The sequence below is a fragment of the Hemicordylus capensis genome, chromosome 10, assembly GCF_027244095.1.
Source record: "Hemicordylus capensis ecotype Gifberg chromosome 10, rHemCap1.1.pri, whole genome shotgun sequence".
Classification (NCBI taxonomy): Eukaryota; Metazoa; Chordata; class Lepidosauria; order Squamata; family Cordylidae; genus Hemicordylus; species Hemicordylus capensis.
Window position 1 is genome coordinate 20189333 of NC_069666.1, and position 22890 is coordinate 20212222.

At 47.2% G+C, this 22890-nt stretch overlaps 1 protein-coding gene across 4 annotated transcripts; it reads left to right on the plus strand.

Annotated features, from left to right (window-relative positions):
• Window positions 1-205: 205 nt before the first annotated feature.
• LOC128334684 (protein PML-like) lies at window positions 206-21931 on the plus strand. 4 transcript variants are annotated; one of them, XM_053271671.1, is made up of 10 exons: window positions 393-478; window positions 3706-3796; window positions 4866-5335; window positions 6070-6650; window positions 8043-8080; window positions 11842-11898; window positions 12298-12544; window positions 15696-15754; window positions 18563-18698; window positions 19762-21931. In XM_053271671.1, exons 3-10 carry the CDS (start codon window positions 4869-4871, stop codon window positions 20490-20492), a joined length of 2316 nt encoding a protein of 771 aa, XP_053127646.1. In that variant the 5' UTR covers window positions 393-478; window positions 3706-3796; window positions 4866-4868; the 3' UTR covers window positions 20493-21931. The 4 variants fall into 4 exon arrangements, with proteins under 4 accessions (XP_053127643.1, XP_053127645.1, XP_053127644.1 ...); XM_053271668.1 differs by lacking the exon at window positions 3706-3796 and having other exon boundaries at window positions 206-478; XM_053271670.1 differs by lacking the exons at window positions 393-478; window positions 3706-3796 and adding an exon at window positions 206-388.
• Window positions 21932-22890: the final 959 nt, after the last annotated feature.

Here is a 22890-nt window from a genome sequence, read left to right on the forward strand (position 1 = left end):
AGTTTTGCGCTTTTCATTTTCATTCGAAGCTGAAATTCTTTTTTGGGGGGTGCAAGTACTTAGCCTTGCCTAGGGCGCAAAGTAGCGCCTAGTGCCGTGATGGGAAGGGAAGGCTTAGAATGAACCCTGAACTTGTCGGCGTCGCCCTTTCTCTGGCCGGAAGGGAAAGGAAGCCCACGCAAACCGAGCAAGGGAAAACAGCAGGGCAAGAGCGAGAAGTCCCAGCAAAGAACTTTAGGGGGGTGGAACACACACCCAAGCAGAGGAGGACAACTCTGGCTCGGTAGTTTCGTTTTCACTCCCTTTCGCGGAAATGAAACTAGCCAGCCAGCCAGGGGGCGCGGGGCGCGTGGCCGCACGTTGTCGCTGGGACGGTTTTCTCGCCCAGGTGAGCGGCTCGCGGGCGCCAGCAACCATGTCCCAGGAGATCTCCGCAGCCGGCGTGGCTGCTGCCGCGGAATCAGCCTCAGGCCAGCAGGTGAGACCCGACCCTCGAGCTGCTGCTGCTCCGGGGAGGACTCCGGGCAGCGCCAGGCGATGGGCCGCTTTTAGGCGAGCCTTGCAGAAGCAGCCGAGGGGATCCTAGGGAGCAGATCCATAGCCAGGTCATGATGCCTGCAAGCAGGAGAGGGCCGGGAGGGAGGGGGAAAGGAGGAAGGACCACCCACAGCGAGAGGAGAGCTAAGTCACAATATTTGTTTTGAAAGTTCAGATAAGTTGTTGGTGGCGTTTGCTGCGTCCTGCTGTGAAATCGGAAATGGCTGCAAACTTGCCCTGCAAAGGTCAGCTTCAGATCAGCCCAGCACACCTCCGAAAGTCGTGTGGTCCACATTGGCTGTCCTAGCAAACGGTCCCTGTGATTATCTTGCATGCCGTGAATATTTAGGAAACATAGGAAGCTGCCATATACTGAGTCAGGCCATTGGTCTATCAAGCTCAGTATTGTCATCACAGACTGGCAGTGACTTCTCCAAGGTGGCAGGCCTCTCTCAGCCCTATCTTGGAGAGCATTTAAAAAGTCTTGTCCTATTAAAAAAAAAATCTTGTCCTATCTTGGAGATGCTGCCAGGGAGGGAACTTGAAACCTTCTGCTCTTCCCAGAGCGGCTCCATCCCCTGAGGGGAATATCTTGCAGTGCTCACACATAAAGTCTCCCATTCGTATGCAACCAGGGCAGACCTTGCTTAGCTCTGGGGACCAGTCATGCTTGTTACCACCAGACCAGCTCTCTTCTCCGATTTTTGCATGTTTCTCAGTCAGGCAGTGTTCCCTCGAAGGCAGGCCTGCTCAGCTTGCCCTCCCCCCTTTTCGAATTATCTATCTGTGTGTTTATTTAATCTGTTTATTTGTTTGACAAATGGTTATACCGCCCAAACCTTATTCCTTCCTAACTGAGCAAAGAGGCACCTTTGAATGTGGTGATTCTCTTTATTTAGCAGGGGGCAGTATATAAATGTAATTAATAAATAAATAATAAATAGTCCAGAACCATTTGGATTTATGGGACCCCAAAGGGGGATGGTGGGAGTTGTAGCCCAAGAACATCTGAGAAAGTTGGGAGCTCCTGCTTGAAGATGATGATTGACTGACTGACTGATTGATTGAATTTCTACTCCGCCTGATATAGAAATTTCCAGGCAGTGTACCAGTTCAAACATAATATAAAAACAACATGAAACAGTTAAAATCCATAAAACAGATAAACATCTCAATAAATTTTTAAAATTTTTAAATTTAAATTTCTGTTGAAAGCCTGGGGAAACGGGTACATCTTCAGGGTCCTCCCAAAAACAAACAGGGAAGGAGATGCTCTTGTTTCAGCAAGGAGCATATTCCAAAGCCCTGGGGCAGCCACAGAGAAGGCCTGGTCTGTGGACTATTTAGCCCCTTAAGATACTCCAAGGTTCTATTTGTAGTAAGGTAAAGGTAAAGTGTGCTGTCAAGTCGGTTTTGACTCCTGGCGCCCACAGAGGCCTGTGGTTGTCTTTAGTAGAATACAGGAGGGGTTTACCATTGCCTCCTCCCGTGCAGTATGAGATGATGCCTTTCAGCATCTTCCTATATTGCTGCTGCCAGATCTCAATAAATATAGATATAGGTGTTTCCAGCAAGGATTCGAACCGGCACTTTTAAGGGTTCTCCTGAAAGACAATAACGAACTCAAATTACGGATTTTTGCCAGGAGTGCATTCTATACTCCAGAAGCAACTACAGAGAAGGCCCACCTCTGAGTCACCACCAGATGAACCGATGGTAACTGGAGAGGGACCTCCTCAGATGACCTTAACATGCAGTGGGGATCATGCAGAAGAAGGTGCTCTCTAAGAAACATTAAAGGTAAAGTGTGCTGTCAAGTCGATTTTACTCCTGGTGCCCACAAAGCCCTGTGGTTTTCTTTTGGTAGAATACAGGAGGGGTTTACCATTGCCTCCTCCCACGCAGTATGAGATGATGCCTCTCAGCATCTTCCTATATTGCTGCTGTCCGATATAGTACCAGTGGGGATTCGAACCGGCAACCTTCTACCTGTTAGTCAAGCATTTCCCCGATGCACCACTTAGGAGACATGAATTGAGAGCAAATAAAAGACTGCATGATAAAGTGTGGATGCTAAATTTAAACGGGACAATTGACATGGAACTATGGGAATATCAGTGGAAAGTCAATATTAAATTTCCACAAACAGTAACTTAAAGGAAAATTAGTACAAAATGTATCTTGATTGGTACATTACTCCCACGAAGACTGCAAAGATGGACAGTAATTACTCTGGAGTTTTTTGGAAATGTAAGACCCGTGTGGGGACGTTCTGTCATATGTGGTGGACTTTCAGTAAAGCACAACAATTCTGGAAGAAAATCCACGTTAAGATGCAAGAAATTTTAAAGATAAACTTTCCTTACTTACCTGAACTATTTCTGTTAAATATGACTATGCCTTATATATCTACTAAATATACAGAGTTGTCTTTATACATGATTACTGCAGCCAGGATTCTTTATGCGGCTAATTGGAGATTACAAGCAGTCCCAACCTTGGATGAATGGCTATTAAAGTTATGGGAATATGCCTCTATGGCTAAGATTACAGCTTTTCTAAAGAACAATTTAGATGAATTATTTGCTCTAACTTGGGAACTATTTATAAATTTTAATACAGCATCTGGTCAACTTCCACACCAAAGATTTGGGGGGTTTTGTGTGTGTACGAGATTGATTAATTCAAGTGGCACAGCAAGGAAGTGCTTGACTAACAAGCAGAAGGTTGTCGCTTCGAATCCCTGCTGGTACTATATCGGGCAGCAGTGATATAGGAAGATGCTGAAAGGCGTCATCTCATACTGTGCAGGAGATGGCAATGGTAAACCCCTCCAGTATTCTACCAAAGACAACCACAGGGCTCTGTGGTCACCAGGAGTCAAAATTGACTTGACGGCACACTTTACCTTTACAGGGGCCCCTGTCCATTCTGGATCAAACACCCACCAAAAATTAAACACTGTCCATAACACTGGATTATGGCCGAGATCTTGGGAACAGTGTGATGGTGTATTCACTCAGCCATGAAACTTACTAGGAATCAGCCATGAGACTCACAGATCGTGTGCATTGTGCTAACTGGCTAGTGCCTGTGTTATGAACCCTCCTCTGCCCAGAGTAGTTCTCAGCTTTGGAATCCCAGTTGGTTAATTTTTGAAGTAATCAGGTGGTATGGGCAGCATCCTTATAGGTTGAATAAGGAACCAAAACGGAAGCAATTTCTGGCAGGACCTGTCAGTATCGTATGAGAAGGCTGGGTGAGTAGATCTGTATGTGGGAAATGTTTGGAGACATTCAGAGCAAAACAGAAGAGTTCCTCCACCCCTTCCTTTTTCTCTTGCCATTGTTTGTTCATTCTGTTTAAAAAAAAAAAAAATAGGCAGCATTGTTGTCATATCTTTGCAGCAAAGATATTATTCCCCCTAGACTTCCGGGCCGAAGTCCAGGGCCTCCACACTTCCTGGGGGACCCCAAATCCGCTTTAGTCTGTCCCGGGTGGTGTGGTTGCTGTGCTGCCGGTGTGCTCAAGCATGAGTGTGACCTGAGCCGGGCATGAGAGACAGAGTGGAGGGTGGAGAAAGAAATATGTGGGATGGGAATATGCGAAGTTGCATGTTGAATGTTTCTGCTAATGCAAATTTGCATAATATTGTATACTTGTTTTATATTCTTACATTCTTATGAGTTCAGTTGCTGTTTGTGCTCTCAAGAATGGGTTAAAAATACTGTGTGTGTCATGGTGTGGGTGTGGGTGTAGGGTGATGATACATGACTTGCAGGGTGGAAGCCAGGTAGGTAGGAGACTCCTCCAGCCTCCCAGGAGCCAAGCAAACCTCTTTGCTTCCTGTCTGGCCAGGAACTGTGCTTGGTGAGACCATGAGGTCATTCACCCAATCAAAAACTGTGTTCTACCCAGCTGTGCATGCTCCCAATTTTTGGTTGTGTGGAAGCCAGATAGGAGGAAAACCTGGGTATTGTGTGGAAGCAAGGGAGAAGGAAAAACTTCCCAGATCTCCTACCTTGCTTCCACACAATCACCTCTACCCAGGTTTTCCTCTTACTTTGCTTCTAAACAACCAAAAACTGGGAGCACAAACAGCTCCCAAACCCAGGTAGAACCCAGCTTTTGATTATGTGAATGACCTCAATTTATAGCGAAATCCTTGATCCCATCTTAAATTATTTGCCACCCTTTTGCTCCCCCAAACTAGTTGTTCTAGAATCATCCCTGCCCACACTGACCCTTTGCTAGGTTTGGGGGGTCTGTATTCAGCTAGGGTCAGAAGTTCAGGATTGTGATTTGGCCCATTTTCTGTTTCCCTCCAGGAGATGGATAAAGAATTCCAGTTCCTCTTGTGCGAGGGATGCCAGAAGGAAGTCAAGTTCCCCAAGCTCATCGCCTGCCTCCACAACCTCTGTGCCAAATGCCTCGAGTCAACGAGTTCCTGCCCCATATGTGAGACCCCACACTCCCAAAATGCAGAGACCCCCACCCAGGACAACTGGCTCTTTGCAAATCTTCAGGCCAAGCTAAGCATCTACCAGAGGATCACCAGTGGCCAAGACCTGATGTGTGACAACTGTAAGAAGGAGGCGAGCTTTTGGTGTTCTGACTGTGAACGGTTCCTTTGCAGCTCGTGTTTTGAATTCCACCAGAGATGCCTGAAGAGGGAGAGCCATGAAGCTAAAGCACTCAAGGATCTCAGGGCTGAGTCTCTTAATGAATGCCTTGCAGGGATCAGGAAGCTCAGCATCATGTTCTGCTCCAACGGGAGCCACAGTAACCAAATTCTAAGGTAGGTAATCTAAGGCCCTCTCTACTGCTGTTGCTCCCCTGCAATTGGTATTTAGAGTAGGGATGTGCACAAAGCATTTCAGCACCTCTCTTTTGAGGTGCTGAAACACTTCGAGCTTCTCCTGCCGAACCGTTTTGGTGGGAGGGAAGGGAGCACTTTTAAGTGGAGGAAAGCAGGTCTTCCCTGCTCTTCCATGGCTACTCCATTGTGCCACTGCCAGGATTAAATGCCCCTCTGGGGAGTTTCATGGCTGTGCGCACTCCACCATTCTGACCACTCAAGATGGCATCCACAAGTGCTCAATTGCCATTTCCATGATGATTAGACCTACTTTCCTCCTCTTTAAGTTTTTGCTCACTGACCCCCGGGATGTCCACATCCCTAATTTAGAGGCACCCTTGCCTCTGAGGCTGAAGGTGGCCTATAGCCATTAGACTAGTAGCCCCTGATCAACTGCAGGGAGTAACAGCCGGAGAGAGGGCATGCCTTCATTTCTTGCCTGTGGGCTTCTCAGAGGCATCTGGTGGGGCACTGTGGGAAATAGGAAGTTGGAGTCAATAGGCCTTGGGTCTGATCCAGCAGGGTTGTTATTATGTTTTTATGTCTAGCATCCTGCCTCACACAGTGGCCAACCAGGTGGACCTTTGGCCTGATCAAGCAGGACATTTTTTACGTTCATATGAGAGATGATCCAGCCAGCAGCATAATGATTCTTAACTGCATTTGATTCCCAGTATCTACTGCCCAGATTGCAGGAAGAGCATGTGTTGCGTCTGTGCCCTGCTGGATGGCAAACACGGTGGTCAGCACTCTGATATCCAAAGTGAGATCCAACGCAGAAAGAATGAGCTTCAGAGTATGAACACGGAGTTGAAGGAGAAGAAGAGCAGCTACGAGGAAACCCGTGGCAGCCTCCAACAGCTGGTGGAAAGCATGGAGGAGGTGAAGAACGAAACTGCCAAGCAGATCCAGCAGAAGGTTGAGGAGATGGTGCGGGTGGTGCAGGAGAAGGGGAAGAAGCTGCTGGCCGAAGTGGAAGATCAGCACCGCCAGCAAGTCCAAAATGTAGAGGAGAAGCTGCAGCACCTGGAAGGGGTGCTCCAGAGGATGGCCTCCAGCGAGCGGATGGTGGAGAAGATGCGTCTCTATGCCTCCGACCAGGAGGTGATGGACATGCACCTCTTCATCAAGGAGTCCCTGAAGGAGCTCCAAAAGAAACAGCTGCCCGCCATCAATTTCCAGATCCAGATCCAGAATTTTGCTGAGGTCAAAACGCAACTCCAGGCTTTGTTCGAGAGAGTGACGAAAGATAAGGGTGAGACTCTCAGAGACGCGTTTACACTGATTGGTGCAGGACAGGGGTGGAGCTGTGATGGGAGGGTGGGTCCAAAGAACACGAGCCACCCAGCTCCTGGGAGCTGCCTGCCTCGCCCCTCCCTCTGAGCTCTGGCTGGCCTCATTCCCAGCCGGTTCCGTTGTCGGATGTTTTGTCTCCCTCGGTCAGGGAGAGAACAAAGAGAACAGCCAGCTGATTAATGAAGACAGCTGGGAAATGAGCTCCAGAGGGGACACTTCTGGGTGCTGGTCATCTCATGCAGGGGGTGTGATTGGTGCACACTGGGGAGCCCGCCCTCACCTAGCTACACACCTGGTACAGGACAAATTGGATGGAATGAGTTAGACAGGGAGGGACCATAGCGCAGTGGAAGAGCATCTTCTTTGTATGAAGAAAGTCCCATGTTCAGCCCTTGGCATCTCCAGTTGAAGGATCTGGGCAAGAATTCCCGGAACTAGATCTTGGAGACCCACCTCTAGTCAGAACAGACCGTTCAGTCATCTACCTGGGAGAGATCTACTTGGGGCCTGGCTCCAGGTGTGACTGGGCCCTAACTCCTGCTAGAACTGTTAGACACTAACTGTTAGTTGGGTGTTAGACCTCACACCTTCCAGAGCACCTGCTAGATCTTGGAGAACCACTGTTAGTGAGTTTTATGGAACAAAAAAGTTCAATAATGAAGAACATTTCCTAAAAATTGTATACTTTTTAGCTTTTTGGAGAGATGCAAAGCCATATATGGTGTGGGCATTACAGGAGAACCTCAGTATCTGCAGATTCTACATCCACGGAGTCGCGTATCCGTGGTTGAGTAATTAACATCCAACCTCGGTTTAGGCGGGGGGGGGGAATAGGAAAATAAGGGATTAATTCCACATATTCAGTGGTTTTGGGAGGGTCATAAATTACCTTGGAGGTCATTTCTGGCTGCCATTTTGTGTTCAGGAACCTCAAAATGGCTGCATTAAAAAAAAATCTAAAACCCTGTGACTTTTAGCAAATTTTCAGCCATTCGGGCACACAGCTCAACTCAAGGGGACCAGTGAAGCACTATATGCAGCTTCCTCCGACATTTCCCCCTGAAATTTGGCTGATTTTGTATTATTCTCCCAACTACCAGGAACTTAACCCCTTACCATCCTATATCCCCAATGACTCAATATTTGTGATTTCCATATCCACAGTTGCAGCAGGGAATGGAACCCCCACAAATATTGAGGTTTTCTATTCTATTAATAATTCTATTAATAATTTTCTATTCTACTAATAATTGTGAGACTGAAGCAGTCACTGCATACAAATTCTAAATGGGAACAAACCTATAGGCTCCTGTGGCCCATTTTCTATTTCTCTGTTTTTCACTCTTTTTAGAGGCTGTGCCAGATAGATTGGAAGAAACATCTAACCATGTAAGAGCTGGTTCGTATATACCTGTTATCTTCAATTGGAGAACCTTTGTCTGTGTACAGAGACAACCCCCCCCAAGACCTTGTGAATGAACTTCATTGGCTGGTTGGCTTCACCTTGGGCTGAGTGGCTTCAGTTCCCCTCCCTGCCACTGCTAAGGGTGGCGCTGTAGAGAAACAAATCTCAGTCCAGCCAACTCACTTTCCCTCTGAGTTGCCCTGGTGATGCAGAATTAAGGCACTGGAGATTGGCTGTTGGAGGCCCTGGTTCAAGACATATGCATCCTAGCAACTTGTAGCAGCTGCAGCAAGTCTGCCATCATCTGAAATATGAACACAGGCACATCTGCTCACTTATGACAGTGCAATATCCTTCCCATGTTGATTTGCCTGGGAAGGGGTAGCGATGCTGTGCTGGGATAGATGGCCTGGTGCTCTTCCTAGATGACCATCCAACATGTGCAGACTATAATTTTTATATATAATAAATCTCTCTCTCTCTCTCTCTCTCTCTCTCTCTCTCTCTCTCTCTCTCTCTCTCTCTATATATATATATATATATATATATACACACACACACCGCTTTCTTCATGAACCCCACCATCTATTAAGATCATCAGGGGAACTTTATTTATTTATTTTTTATTTTATTTTATTTTAGTTATTCGATTTCTATACCGCCCTTCCAAAAATGGCTCAGGGAAGTTTACACAGAGAAATAATAAATAAATAAGATGGATCCCTCACAATCTAAAGGGCTCACAATCTAAAAAGAAACATCAGATTAGACACCAGCAACAGTCACCGGAGGGGTGCTGTGCTGGGGGTGGAAATGGGTACTGCCGGCTCATTTGGAAGCGACCCCAAGCCAGGCCTTATCTAGGGTTGCCCTGGCGCTGTGGAACAACTTTTGAAAACACACCTATTTGATCAGGCTTTGAGTTGATAATGAGGTCGTTCTCATAACCAGTTCTCCCCAGGCGAGCACAGCCCTACCCAGGTAGAGCTGGTCGTGAGAAAGGCCAGGATCAGTCCCAATTTTGGCACTCCTCAGCCGGGTGGCCCGGGATTGAAACCTGGGCTGAAAATGAGGGTGGGGTGCACATGCCCTCCTCCCTCTCAGCCCAGTTCTGTGGGTGCTTGGGCTGCTGGCATCCCAAGAGCTGGCCGGAAGGAGCGCCCAACGATGGGGAAATCCCCCAGTGCTCCAGCTGATTGCACAGTACATTGCGAAATGCAGGAGGACCCAGCCTGCTTTTCTCCCTCTCCACTCCTTGAGTGCTCATGTACCACCAGTCAGGTGGGCGCGCTTCAGCACCAGGGAGCAGCAAGAATCATGGGGAAGGCAGGCAGAGTCCTGCCCCCACCCCCACCCCGTCCCAGCCTCTTGGGTCATGTGAATGACCCTAATGTTTAAAAGTTTTATTGATGGCTGTTGTCATTTGTTGTGTATATGAGTTGTGTTTTAATTTGTAAACTGCCTGGAGATTTTATACGGGACAGTATATAAGTGCAATAAATAAATAAGTTAGGAACATAGGAAGCTGCCACATACTGAGTCAGACCATTGGTCTATCTAGCTCAGTATTGTCTTCACAGACTGGCAGCGGCTTCTCCAAGGTGGCAGGTGGGAATCTCTCTCAGCCCTCTCTTGGAGATGCCCCGGCCCGCCGCCACCTCCTGCTCTTCCCAGAGTGGCTCCATTCCCTAAGGGGAATATCTTACAGTGCTCACACTTCTAGTCTCCGATTCATGTGCAACCAGGGCAGACCCTGCTTAGCTAAGGGGACCAGTCATGCTTGCTACCACAAGACCAGCTCTCCTCCTGTTCCAAGACCATGGAATCTGACGATCAAGCTAACCCTGCTAACTGAACAAAAAGAGGCACCTTTTAAAAAATGGTGATTCTCTTGATTGAACAAGGGGAGAGCAACTGGCCCTATCCATCCGCAGCACAGCATCTCTCCAGTGGCCATTGCTGGTGTCTGTCTTATGTTTCTTTTTAGATTGTGAGCCCTTTGGGGACAGGGGGCCATTTTGTCTGTTTATTTATATCTATGTAAAGCGCTTTGGGAAATTTGTTGAAAAGCGGTATATAAATATTCTTCTTCGTCATTAAGCATCCTACCCAACTTCAAGAGTTGTGCACACTCCTATCCTGCGATGGTGCGTGAGCCACAAACCGCTTGTGTGGGAGGCGGGTGCAGGATCTGACAGCATTTCCTTCCACCCAATCATGTCCTCTTCCTACCTAGGTTGTAGCACACACCCGATCACAAAACAGGAGTAGACACAGCTCCCGAATGTGGGTAGGCCGCTTGTCCTATCCAGTTGATGGCCATGTGAACTGCCTTCCTGCATCCCACCTTTCTATCATGTTGGATATTCAGGGAGGCTAACAACACTTATTTTTATGACAATAATACAGGTGAAACTCGGAAAATTAGAATATTGTGCAAAAGTCCATTAATTTCAGTAATGCAAATTAAAAGGTGAAACTGATATATGAGACAGACGCATTACATGCAAAGCGAGATAAGTCAAGCCTTCATTTGTTATAATTGTGATGATCATGGCGTACAGCTCATGAAAACCCCCAAATCCACAATCTCAGAAAATTAGAATATTACATGGAACCAAGAAGACAAGGATTGTAGAATAGAACAATATCGGACCTCTGAAAAGTATACAGTGTACTGTGCTTGATTGGCCAGCAAACTCGCCTGACCTGACCCCATAGAGAATCTATGGGGCATTGCCAAGAGAAGGATGAGAGACATGAGACCAAACAATGCAGAATTGCTGAAGGCCGCTAATGAAGCATCCTGGTCTTCCATAATACCTCATCAGTGCCACAGGCTGATAGTATCCGTGCCACGCCGCATTTAGGCAGTAATTGCTGCAAAAGGGGCCCAAACCAAGTACTGAATACATATGCATGCTTATACCTTTCAGAGGTCCGCTACTGTTCTATTCTACAATCCTTGTCTTCTTGGTTCCATGTAATATTCTAATTTTCTGAGATTGTGGATTTGGGGTTTTCATGAGCTGTATGCCATGATCATCACAATTATAACAAATGAAGGCTTGACTTATCTCGCTTTGCATGTAATGCGTCTGTCCCATATATCAGTTTCACCTTTTAATTTGCATTACTGAAATTAATGGACTTTTGCACGATATTCTAATTTTCCGAGTTTCACCTGTAATACATGTAAAAAGTGAACAGCAAAATCTGTTCAGAAGCTGACCCAGCACAGAAACTAAATGTGTGTCAGCCTGATCACTTGCCCTACAGCGTCCCCAAAGACCTTCCCCCCCAAAAGCCAATCTCGGGCCATATGATAGCAGGCAGAGAGCCAGTGATCCAGAGAGACTTCCTACAGAGGGTGTGCTGCAGCTGACATGCAGTGACCAAGGAAGCTTTGTTTCATGTTGTCATCCCTGGACCTCAGACCACACACCTGCCACTATCTATCTGTAATGTCAGTCAGGATTGTGACAAGCAAACAGGATGCATTCATATGGGATAGGGGCAACCCCTGTGCACCGGAGGTAGGGTGTCAACTGCATGCATCCTCTTTCCCTTCTTTCTTCCTCTTTTCAAAATCAAAGGCAAGAGGGCATCTTTGCCATTGTGCTGGTGCCCCAATAACCCGCCATCTGAGGCAACACAGCACTCAGCCTCATAGAACGGATGCCCTCTAGGGCTGGAGTTCCTGCTTCAGCGCTTTTTTTCTATTAATCCTTTCATTGTTTTTCAGGTTGCTAGAATAAAGATAAGCAACATAGTCGGTAACTGTGTGACACACATACCTAAGGTACTGTAAGCGTGTATGCACAATTCCCTCCCCACTAATGACATTACACCATGTCATCCTGTTCCGGGACATTGCCAGCCCCTCAGGATCTCGCCTCATCTTGCCGAGCTGGTGGCACAGAACCTGGACAATGGGGTGTGTGTGTGTGTGTGTGTGTGTGTGTGCGCGCGCTTGTGCTTGTGTGTAAATAGTCCCTATAACAGGGATTCCCAGATGTTGACTACAACTCCCATCATCACCAGCTGCATTAACCTTTGGTTGGGGATTTTGGGGATTGTACTCAACAACATCTGGGCATCCCTGTTACAGGGAACACTGGGGTGTGTCTGTGTACATACACATGTATGCTTTACATCTCAAGGGGAAATCAACCTTCAAGAGCTTATTCTTCTCCCTCAGGACCACTCAGTCAACTCGCCGGCAAAGAGAAAAATGCAAGAGGATATAGCTGTTCAGACCCCTCCAAAAGTGATCAAAACTGAACCCGGTGACAGTGAAGGGGAGAAATCAGCCAGCCAGGCGAGTTGCAGTTCTCTAGAACAACCGGGGACCAGTACTGAGCCTGCATCAGGAAGTAGCTTAGGAGAAGTCACTGAATATGATATACGATGGCATCCCATTCCCTCCTCAGAGTCATCAGAACCAGGTAGGTGAAACCACTGGCATTGTCTAGGGGGCTCATTTGAATTCTGAGGACCAATTCAGTTTAGATATTTTCGCCTTTTGTGGGGGTGGGGGCTTACGGCAAAGCCAGGCTATGTCAGCCTAAGTTAGTCTTTTATGTTCAAGTGAATGCAAGGGATGGAGAGCTGGTCTTCAGGTAGCAGGCATGAATTGTCCCCTTTGCTAAGCAGAGTTTGCCCTGGACTGCATTTGAATGGAAGACTACATGTGTGAGCACTGTGAGGTATTCCCCTAAGGAGATAAGGACACTCTGGGAAGAGCTTCTACATGCTTTCATGCAGAAGGTTCCAAGTTCCCTCCCCTAACATCCCCTAGATAGAGCTGAAAGAGAATCTTGCCTGCAATCTTGGAGAATCTGCTTCCAGTCTGTGTAGGCAATACTGAGCTAGATGGATCAATGGTCTGACTTGATATAAGGGAGTCTCCTATGTTCCAGTGGTCTCAAAGCAGCTGCTATAGTTCCATCTCCAAAGCCAAGTATACCAGGGTTTGGTCAATCCATCTGGAAACCTTGTGTACACTGCTCTGAGCTCCTTAGAGAAAACATGTACTACAAATATTGGAGATAACCCAATGATAATGGATGATTTTGCAGATAGCCCTGGTGAAGAGATTATACCAGCTCAGCTTGATTTTTTTGGAAGTGTTGTGAGAAAGTGGTGAATTGTGATCCCTCTAACAGGGATTCTCAGATGTTGTTGACTACAACTCCCAGAATCCCCAAGAAAAAGCCATTGCAGCTGGGGATTCTGGGAGTTGTAGTCAACAACACCTGGGAATCCCTGTTAGAGGGAACCCTGATTGTGATTCAGGGATAGGCTGAAAGAAGTGTATCTCTGGATTATTTGCTGGCCAGCCCAACCAAGATCGAGAACAAACTCCCACATGACTCCACCCTTTGTGGCTCAATCCAGGGAAGTGTGGTAGAGTCTAGACAAAGTATGGTGAAAGGATAACCCAGTGTCATTCAGAAGTACAACGGAACCGGAGTTCCTTCACCTCCGGTTCCTTAACTTGAACATACGAACCCGGGCAATTAATGTTAAACAATAAAAATGGACCCGCAGTTCCCTTCCCCTAATTCCAATTGTCACCTGTGGTTTTAAGTTGGTTTTGCTGCCGTAAACTGTCTTCCTGTGGCACCTGAGGTATGTCCAAACCAGAGCTGAGGAAGGAAGCTCCTCCCTTGCTATGGCTCCTGTTGGCTGTGTGGGTTTAGGAAAGATGGAAGCCCCCACAGCCAGCTCGTCCGCCTCTGTGCAGTCTCACTGACTGCAGTCAGAGCAACTGCAGTCGGTCCGTACCCAGACTGGAGTGCGTGGGGGGAGGAGGGAACATGGAACTGTGGGTTCACTGGACCCACATTTTTGCAGTACATCTGAACAGGCCCCCAGTGTATGCTTGAAAAATAGTTACAGGTTGCATCAAAATTCCAACTAATCTTGGAGCCCCTTAGATGGACCAGTTTATTGTGATGCAGGAATTCACAGTGTACATGACTAGAGCAGTGATTCTCAACCTTTCCCCAGATCACTACATCATCATTGTAATCGAAAGCTTTTACAGACCACCATGCGAGAAAGCCTATATATTTGTCTGTCTGTCTGTCTTTCTGAAGAGATATTTAAAATACACCTATTTCTAATAATATGCTCAGTCACAAACATATCATTCATTCATTCATTCATTCATTCATTCAGTTTATATACCACCCTTCCAAAATGGCTCAGGGCGGTTTACAACAGAATAAAAACCAATTAAACATTCAAACAGTTAAAAACCCTGGAAGACCAGGCCAAACAGATAGGTTTTAAGGGCTCTCTGTCAAGGTCTGGCCAGCTGCTAGGGAAGTCCACGAAGCAAGCGGAGCTGCTGATATCGGATATGGCTTGGCTGAACGATGTCGGCAAGGAATGTTTGACGAACGTTGATTCTCAGCAATGAGTAGGAGGTTAGAGTTGTGATTTATAGGGCAAGCCGAGAGCTCCCAGCTGGTAGGAATTCATGGCTTGTCAGCCCTCAGCAAGAGGCGTTTGCTCCTCCTAACAGCCTCTAATTGCGTCCTACGTCTCGTGATTCTGCGCTGTGGTGGAGTCATTGGTGTTCCATTAGGTAGCTCTTCTCCGCATTGGTCCCCCACGCCTTCTGCTGACTCAGGTTGCTGTGCCTGCTCTAAATCATTCGTTGGATCTACCACAGCCGTTTCATGAATGCTGACAGCCGGGCTCTGCCCCTCAGACACTCCTGAATCGGCTGGAAAGTTGACAGCTTCCCCTTCCTCCTCGCTGTCTGAGCTCGAGGGCATGACACTCTCCTGAAAGACAGTAATGAACTCAAATTATGGATTTCTGCCAAGAGTGCATTCCATAGCCGAGGAGCAGCTACAGAGAAGGCCCACCTCTGAGTTGTCACCAGACGAACCGGTGGTAACTGGAGACGGACCTCCTCTGATGACATTAACATGCGGTGGGGATCATGCAGAAGTGTTGCACCTGTGTGATATATCGCACTTGTCACAGCACATGTACCTACAGTAGGCCTACCAGTTATTATATTATTATCATTATTTCATTATCTTCCCTTCGGAGCCATGCATTACCCTTGTGAACTACCAATGGTCCACGGACCACAGGTTGGGAAACACTGGACTAGAGTGCCCTTCATTAAATGCATGGGGTGTTGCTGACAGGTCTACACACAGGGGCAGCCCAGGGTCTTGCAGTGCCACGGGCTGTGCTGATGGCAGGGCTCTTAGAGAAATTCATGGAGGACAGGTTTATCAGTGGCTCTTAGTCTGGTGGCTGTGGGCCACCTCCAGCCTCAGAGGCATGAAGCCTCTCAATACCAGTTGCGGGGAACAACAGCAGGAGAGAGGGCATGCCCTCACCGCTTGCTGTGATCTTCTTGGAGGCATCTGGTGGGCACTGCGTGAAACAGGATGCTGGACTAGATGGGCCTTGGGCCTGATTCAGCACACTTAGAAAGGCCAAGTCCCCTAACAAATGGCAGTTCTTCAGGCAAAGCCAGGTAGCATTGCTTAGAATTTTCCAGCATTTTAGAAACCAGGATTTGCATCACGTTGATGCTGTGGTGTCCTGCCTTTTATCTTACAGATGACCCCACATGTTTGGACAGCTGCTCTGACGAGGAAGACAGCAATGATGAATCTGCGGTGAGTGCAGAGGCACCAAAGCCCAAGAGCCGAAAGCTGCTGCTTCTCCCATATTGAGGAGACACTCTGGCCCACGGTGCCTCCCATCTCTATGATCACATCTGTGGCACTTTTGAATGAATGTACAGTGAAGGAAATAAGTATTTGATCCCCTGCTGATTTTTGTCAGTTTGCCCTCTGACACAGAAATGACCAGGCTATAATTGGAATGGTAGGTTTATTGTAGCTGTGAGAGACAGAATAACAACAAACAAACCCCCAAAAGCCCAGTGCCCAAAAGTCAGCGATGGATTTGCATTGTAGTGAGGGAAATAAGTATTCGATCCGCTATCAACCAGCAAGATTTCAGGCTCCCAGGTGTCTTTTCACTATATGCAGGTAACGAGCTGAGATGAGGAACACCCTCTGTAAGGGAGTGCTCCTAATCCCAGCTTGTTACAGTACCTGTATAAAAGACACCTGTCCATAGAAGCAAGCAATCACTCAGCTTCCAAACTCACCACCATGCCCAAGACCAAAGAGCTGTCGAAGGATGTCAGAGACAGGTTGTAGACCTGCACAAGGCTGGACTGGGCTACAAGACTATTGCCAAGCAGCTTGGTGAGAAGGTGACTACAGCTGGCATGATAACTCGCAAATGGAAGAAACACAAAATAACTGTCAATCTCCCTGGGGCTCCATGCAAGATCTCACCTCGTGGAGTTGCAATGATCATGAGAACAGTGACAAAGCAGCCCAGAACTACACGGGGGGAACTTGTCAATGATCTCAGGGCAGCTGGAACCATAGTCACCAAGAAAATAATTGGTAACACACTATGCCATGAAGGACTGAAATCTTGCAGTGCCCGCAAGGTCCCCCTGCTCAAGGCAGCACATGTACAGGCCCATCTGCAGTTTGCCAATGCACATCTGAATGATCCAGAGGAGAACTGGGCGAAAGTGTTGTGGTCAGATGAGACCAAAATCGAGCTCTTTGGCATCAACTCAACTCGCCGTGTGTGGAGGAGGAGGAGGAATGCTGCCTATGAGCCCAAGAACACCATCCCCACCGTCAAACATGGAGGTGGACACATTATGCTTTGGGGGTGTTTTTCTGCTAAGGGGACAGGACACCTTCACCGCATCGAAGGGACGATGGACGGGACCATGTACCGTCAGATCTTGGGTGAGCACCTCCTTCCCTCAGCCAGGGCATTGAGAATGGGTCGTGGATGGGTATTCCAGCATGACAATGACCCAAAACACACAGCCAAGGCAACAAAGGAGTGGCTCAGGAAGAAGCACATGAAGGTCCTGGAGTGGCCCAGCCAGTCTCCAGACCTTAATCCCATAGAAAATCTGTGGAGGGAGCTGAAGGTTCGGGTTGCCAAACATCAGCCTCGAAACCTTTCTGACTTAGAGAGGATCTGCAAAGAGGCGTGGGACAACATCCCTCCTGGGTTGTGTGCAAACCTGGTGGCCAACTACAAGAAACGTCTGACCTCTGTGATTGCCAACAAGGGTTTTGCCACCAAGTACTAAGACATCTTTTGTGAAGGGATCGAATATTATTTCCCTCACTACAATGCAAATCCATCGCTGACTTTTGGGCACTGGGCTTTTGAGGGTTTGTTTGTTGTTATTCTGTCTCTCACAGCTACAATAAACCTACCATTCCAATTATAGCCTGGTCATTTCTGTGTCAGAGGGCAAACAGACAAAATCAGCAGGGGATCAAATACTTATTTCCCTCAGTGTAATATGTTTTACAGTTACATTCTTATCTTGTGCATGCTGAGCACAGAACCAGGTCTATGGACAGTGCCTGGTGAAAATCTCAAATGGTGGGCAATTTAAGACATCTCGCTCCTGCAGGTTAGGGATGAGCAGAACCAAAGCGGTTCTACAAGCCTACCCTTTGCAAGCATGCAGAACCCGGTCGAGCGGGTTCTAGAGCACAAACTGAACTGCCAGCTGGTTCTAATAAACCGCCTGTGGACTGGCAGTTCAGTTCAAGTTTGGTTCAAACCTGAACCACCTGAAGCAGTTCCGTGCACACCCCTATTGAAAGTACTTTGCTCTTCCCCAAGATTAACAGAAACTGGTAAAATTATGTAAAATAAGACAGTTTATGCAGATTTGCTTTGTTTGCATAATTCAGGGGTTCCCAACCTAGGTTGTGTCTGCAAAATGATGAGTGTTATAATCCAACAACATCCAGGATCGCAAGGTTGGGAACCCCGGTATAGTTTATACAGGCTGTCAATTTCTTGTTGCACAATTTGGCAGAAGATTTTTTAGACTGGATTTGTCTTAAATGTGTTTCCCCCCAATGATCCTTATATGGTCACAGGAAACCCTGTGATAGACTGCATTTACACATAGGAAGAAAAAGCAAATAATCTTCTAAGCATTGTCGCATGATCGCTCCCGCATTCAGTCTTCACAGGAGAACTTAATAATAGAGCTAACCAGTAAATACAAAAGCCAAAATAAACATAATACTAAAACTCTGTTATATTTGCATAGAAATGTCATAGCCACTTGCATTTCCTTTCATTTGCCTCTACACCTCATGTTTTGCTCAGTTTTTTTCTGATACATCTTTGCAAACATGAAGATAATGCTTCATGCATCTGAAAAAGTGAGCTCCAATGTATGAACGTTGTGGCCACAATACATTTGTTAGTTTTTAATGTGGCACAAGTTTCTTCTCGGTGAGTCCTGTCCTCTCTGTCCTCTCTTTGTCCACATCTCCAGAGGGTTGTTGATTGAATGACAGCCCTTGGTTGCTAAGGTGTCACAGCACTTCTTATCTTCTTGCCAGGGCTCCAGCTTGCTAGAGGAATCCAACAACAGATCAGAGAATGGGCTGGAAGAAGTCCCAAGAGATCGCTTCAGCACACCCAAGAAGCCAGACTCAGGGCAAGGGGACTTGGTGTTCTTCGACGTGAAACTTCTACGTAAGAGCAGAACAGCTCCTTCCAGAATAATAATGTTTTTATTATGGGGCTGAGGGCCATCTCCTAAGTAATACAGCTCCTTTTGCTCTCCCCTTGTTGTGCTGGCAGAGCCTCAAGGCCCATTTACACATTATGTTCACCACTCGTACAACGGTGTACAGGGTACACAGGTACAGACCTGTTCACAGATGCAGTCATTCACTTGTACTGGACACAGGTATAGAAGCACACTTCCTATCTGGACCATGTATTTGAAGGGCCTGGATCCAGGTTCGCTTTTAAAATGAATCCAGGTACAGTTATTCTCACAAACACTCCCCCAAGTCTACAGACATCTGTACACTCATATAGCATAATGTCTGAATTGGGTTTCAGCTGCAGTGGGGTGGGTTGATTACCCATTCTGCCACTGTCCAGTCCTCCTTTTCCTCACTGAGCCTAACCTCTCTCCAGAGGCTCCCCTTCTGCTTGTGGTAGCAAGCATGAATGGTCCCCTTTGCTAAGCAGGGTCCACCCTGGTTTGCATTTGAATAAGAGACTACATGTGAGCCCTGGAAAATATTCCCCTTAGGGGATGGGGCCGCTTTGGGACGAGCACCTGCATGCTTGCATGCAGAAGGTTACAAGTTCCCTCCCAGGCATCTCCAAGATAGGGTGAGAGAGACTCCTGCCTGCCTGCAACCTTGGAGAAGCCACTGCCAGTCTGTGTAGACAATGCTGAGCTAGATGGACCAATGGTCTGACTCAGTATATGGCGGCTACCCGTGCTCCTATGCCTCATCATTGATTGCAGCCGGATTAAATAAGGAGTAACGCTCCTCACAGCCTGGTTGGGTCATACCCTTCCACCTTCCTCGAGCATAACCCTTCCAGTTAATAATTAATTAATGAGCTTCCAGCCATTGTTTTCACTGACACCGATTGACAAATGGGAGCATGCCCAGCCCCCAAATTAGGGTAGGGGACTTCTCCGACTTTAATGAGATCTTGTGAACTTTATCATCAATCTGGACAAACTCAGTCTGAAAAAAACTCCATTTCTCACTTGTCTTCTCATTTGCAGGAGATGTCATCCATCTGGTGGCTGTAACCAAAGCAAGACACTTCTCCGTCATGTTTCCACCGCTGCAGTCTTTGCCCAGAGAAGATAAGAAAAATAGTCTTTGTGCGATTGATCTAGAGAACTTCCTTCAACACCTCCAGTTCCTCCGGAAGCCCATTCTAGTGGGCTACGACCTCTGGTCCATGGACCTCCCAGCCCTGGTCAGTGCCTTGGAAGCCGTCAACAAGGCGGAATTTTTTGAAGAATCCATTTGTGGTTTCCTAGATGCCCTGCCTCTTATTAAAGAGAAACATCCCAAGATCCCCAGCTATAAGCTGAAGTATTTAGACAAAAAATATTTTTGGGGAACGTTGGATGATACCCAGGCTTCAGAGTGTGCCAAGACTGTGAAGGACCTCTGCAACATCTTGGAGATTAACCCAGCCGTGGAGAAAAAACCTGTGATCTTCTACTCCAGCCTGCGATGTTATGCTTCCCTCCAGCCCCTCCTGAGAATGAAACTCCTCTCCAGGCCCTCTCTGCAGACCTTGGCCCTGCAGAATGTCAGCCTTTCCACCCTACAGTCTGCGTACCAAAAGGACCCAGAAAATGGCCTAAAGAAATTGTGCAGGCACCTGAATTCCACACGGAGGAACACCGAGAAGAGAATCCTGAAGCTGAGTAAGATTCGGACCTATTTCCAAGCTCTCCCGTCAGCAGCTGGGTGTCCGTCACCTGAAGCCACACCCTGAAGTCTAAAATGTCTGACAAATTTGGAATGGGGGTGAGACCATCTACACCTGGCAGTTCACGTGATTATAATGGGGATAGGAGAAGCCCCTGCCCTAATGCAGGAATTGTGCTTGCTCCTAATATTGGATCCTCTGTCACAAACAATGTTAGAGGTGCCATCTGTGGTCACAGGCTGAGCTGCGTCAGAGGACTCCTTCTACCCAGCTGCTGCTGAGCCCCTGAGCACAGGTAGACCTCCAACTTTGGTTTTAACCCAGGCGGAGGAACTATAATTGGACAGACGGGATCAAAGAACCAAGCTGCCCAGCTCCTGGGTGCCTCCCCGCTGAGCTCCGTCTGCCTTCTTGGTCCACAGAGTATATTCAGTTGACTCTGAGCAAGTGAGAAGATGAAGAAAACACTCTGCTGGGAACAAAGCCAGCTGGGAAATGAGCTGGAGGGGTGACCCTATGCTGGCCGTTGCAGGTGTTGGCCACATGCCCCCTGCCTGTGATGTCACACGAGGGGCGTGGCCAGTGCGCAATGGGCCACCGGAGAGGGAGGCGAACACGAGCCCCCTCTACCCTAGTTAGACACCTGTTTTAACCCACGGACACGCTGCAAATGGGATTGCCTACTCTAATGATGATCATGTCAATGAGCCTACCATCTTCATGAGAAAAGCTTCTTCCTTACAATGGCTGGCCCATAGATGGGGATGGCCCATCGACTGCTCAGGCATAGCTGTGGGTCATGGCAGCTGCTGTTGGACTACAACTCCCATAATCCCTGACTATTAATCACTGTGACTGGGGATGACGGGAGTTGCAGTTCCACAACAGCTAGCAGGCCAAAGGGCTTCTATATATGGTTATATTTCAGTTCCAAAAGTTCTTGGCTTCTCTTCTTTGGTGTAACTTATAAATTTTGGGTCCAGGTGGAGATGTGTCCAGACATGTTGGTATACATTCATGAGACGTAAGGTTCTGCTAGGGGGTGTTTCACCTACTCACTCTTGGCAAATGCCTTGCATTTTAGAACACATGCTAAGTGGGTAGGCTTCAACACAAATTGAGCTGGGCTTCTCCATTCTGTTCTCATTGGTGGCCATTTTTGATGTTCCTACGTGGAAAGGGTAGGTATATGGGAAATCTCAGGAGAAAGAAGGCGGGTCAGGGTCTCAGGGAGGATTGATCAGGCAGAATGGCAGCTCCACCCGCAGGTGTTTCAACTGATAGTCCACTGGTTCAGCCTTCTGATTCTAGTTCTTTGCCCGTCACCCCTGAACAAATCAGCTTGAGTCTTTCTTCAGTAGATACCACTCTATAAACATTTAGGCGTGCATTAAGACAACCTATTTTTGTAATCCTACGAAGTATTCTTCGCTGTATTTAGAAGATGGGAAAACCTCAGACGGAAGTAGTCTGTAGCAATTGAATAAAACTGTTTTTTTTAGTTATTTTCTTTTTACAAGCCTCTCCAAGTTGGTTTTTAACTCAGGAAAATGGGGCGGGGTGAAGGGGGATTTTCTCTGGTGCAAACACTTCCTCAAAATGTTCAGCAGCTATCCATTTTCTCACCACATTTAGGCTTGCACGTGGAAGATTTTTGTACTTGTCCAAGAGTCAAATTTAAGAGAGGTTTTTTCTTTCTGGGTTATTCCACCCCAAGCCCAGAGACTGTCTGTAGACAGAGGGGGCGGGGTGGCAGCATTTTGAACCTACCGATAATACAGAAGAGTTTTAGGAGAAGCCTATTCAGGCAGCTCAGCAGGGATGGTTCATTCATTTCTTTCCCTCACATGAGCTTGCTCTGAGACAAAGGCTTTAATTCGCTACAGATACCCTCCTACACTGGGAGAGAAAGAAACATTGGTAGTCTTATTGTGAAGGTCCTTTCTTCCCAGTGTTTGGAGGGTATCCAGGCCATCCCACGTTGGGGGTGACTGGCCTTTATCTATTCTCTCTGTGTCGTTTCCTGTGCAGTACTAACAGGTTTTTTCTCTCCTTAGTTCTCATATGGATGTTACACAATTGTTGCACACTGTTTATGTTCTATATTGACCCCCCCCCCCCTTTACCATACATTGTACTACCATGATGGGGTACCATGATGGGATACTAACCCATTTCTCATTACTATGGCGATGTGGGGTTGGGGAAAGAGCACCTCTTGAGCATATTCTAAAGGTGATGCCAGGTCTTATTAAAGGATAACATGTAAGGGTTTAGAAGAGCTTGCAAATACAGCTGTGCCACCATATAGCTTCTCTTCAGCAGTTCCAAGAGGCTGGTACTTCTGGCAACAGATGCCATTGGAGTAGGTTCGTTTTGGCCTACACAACACATAATCAACTTGTGGAATTCTCTGCCACAAGACTTCCTGGAGGAGAGGTCTATCAACGGCTACTAGCCGGAG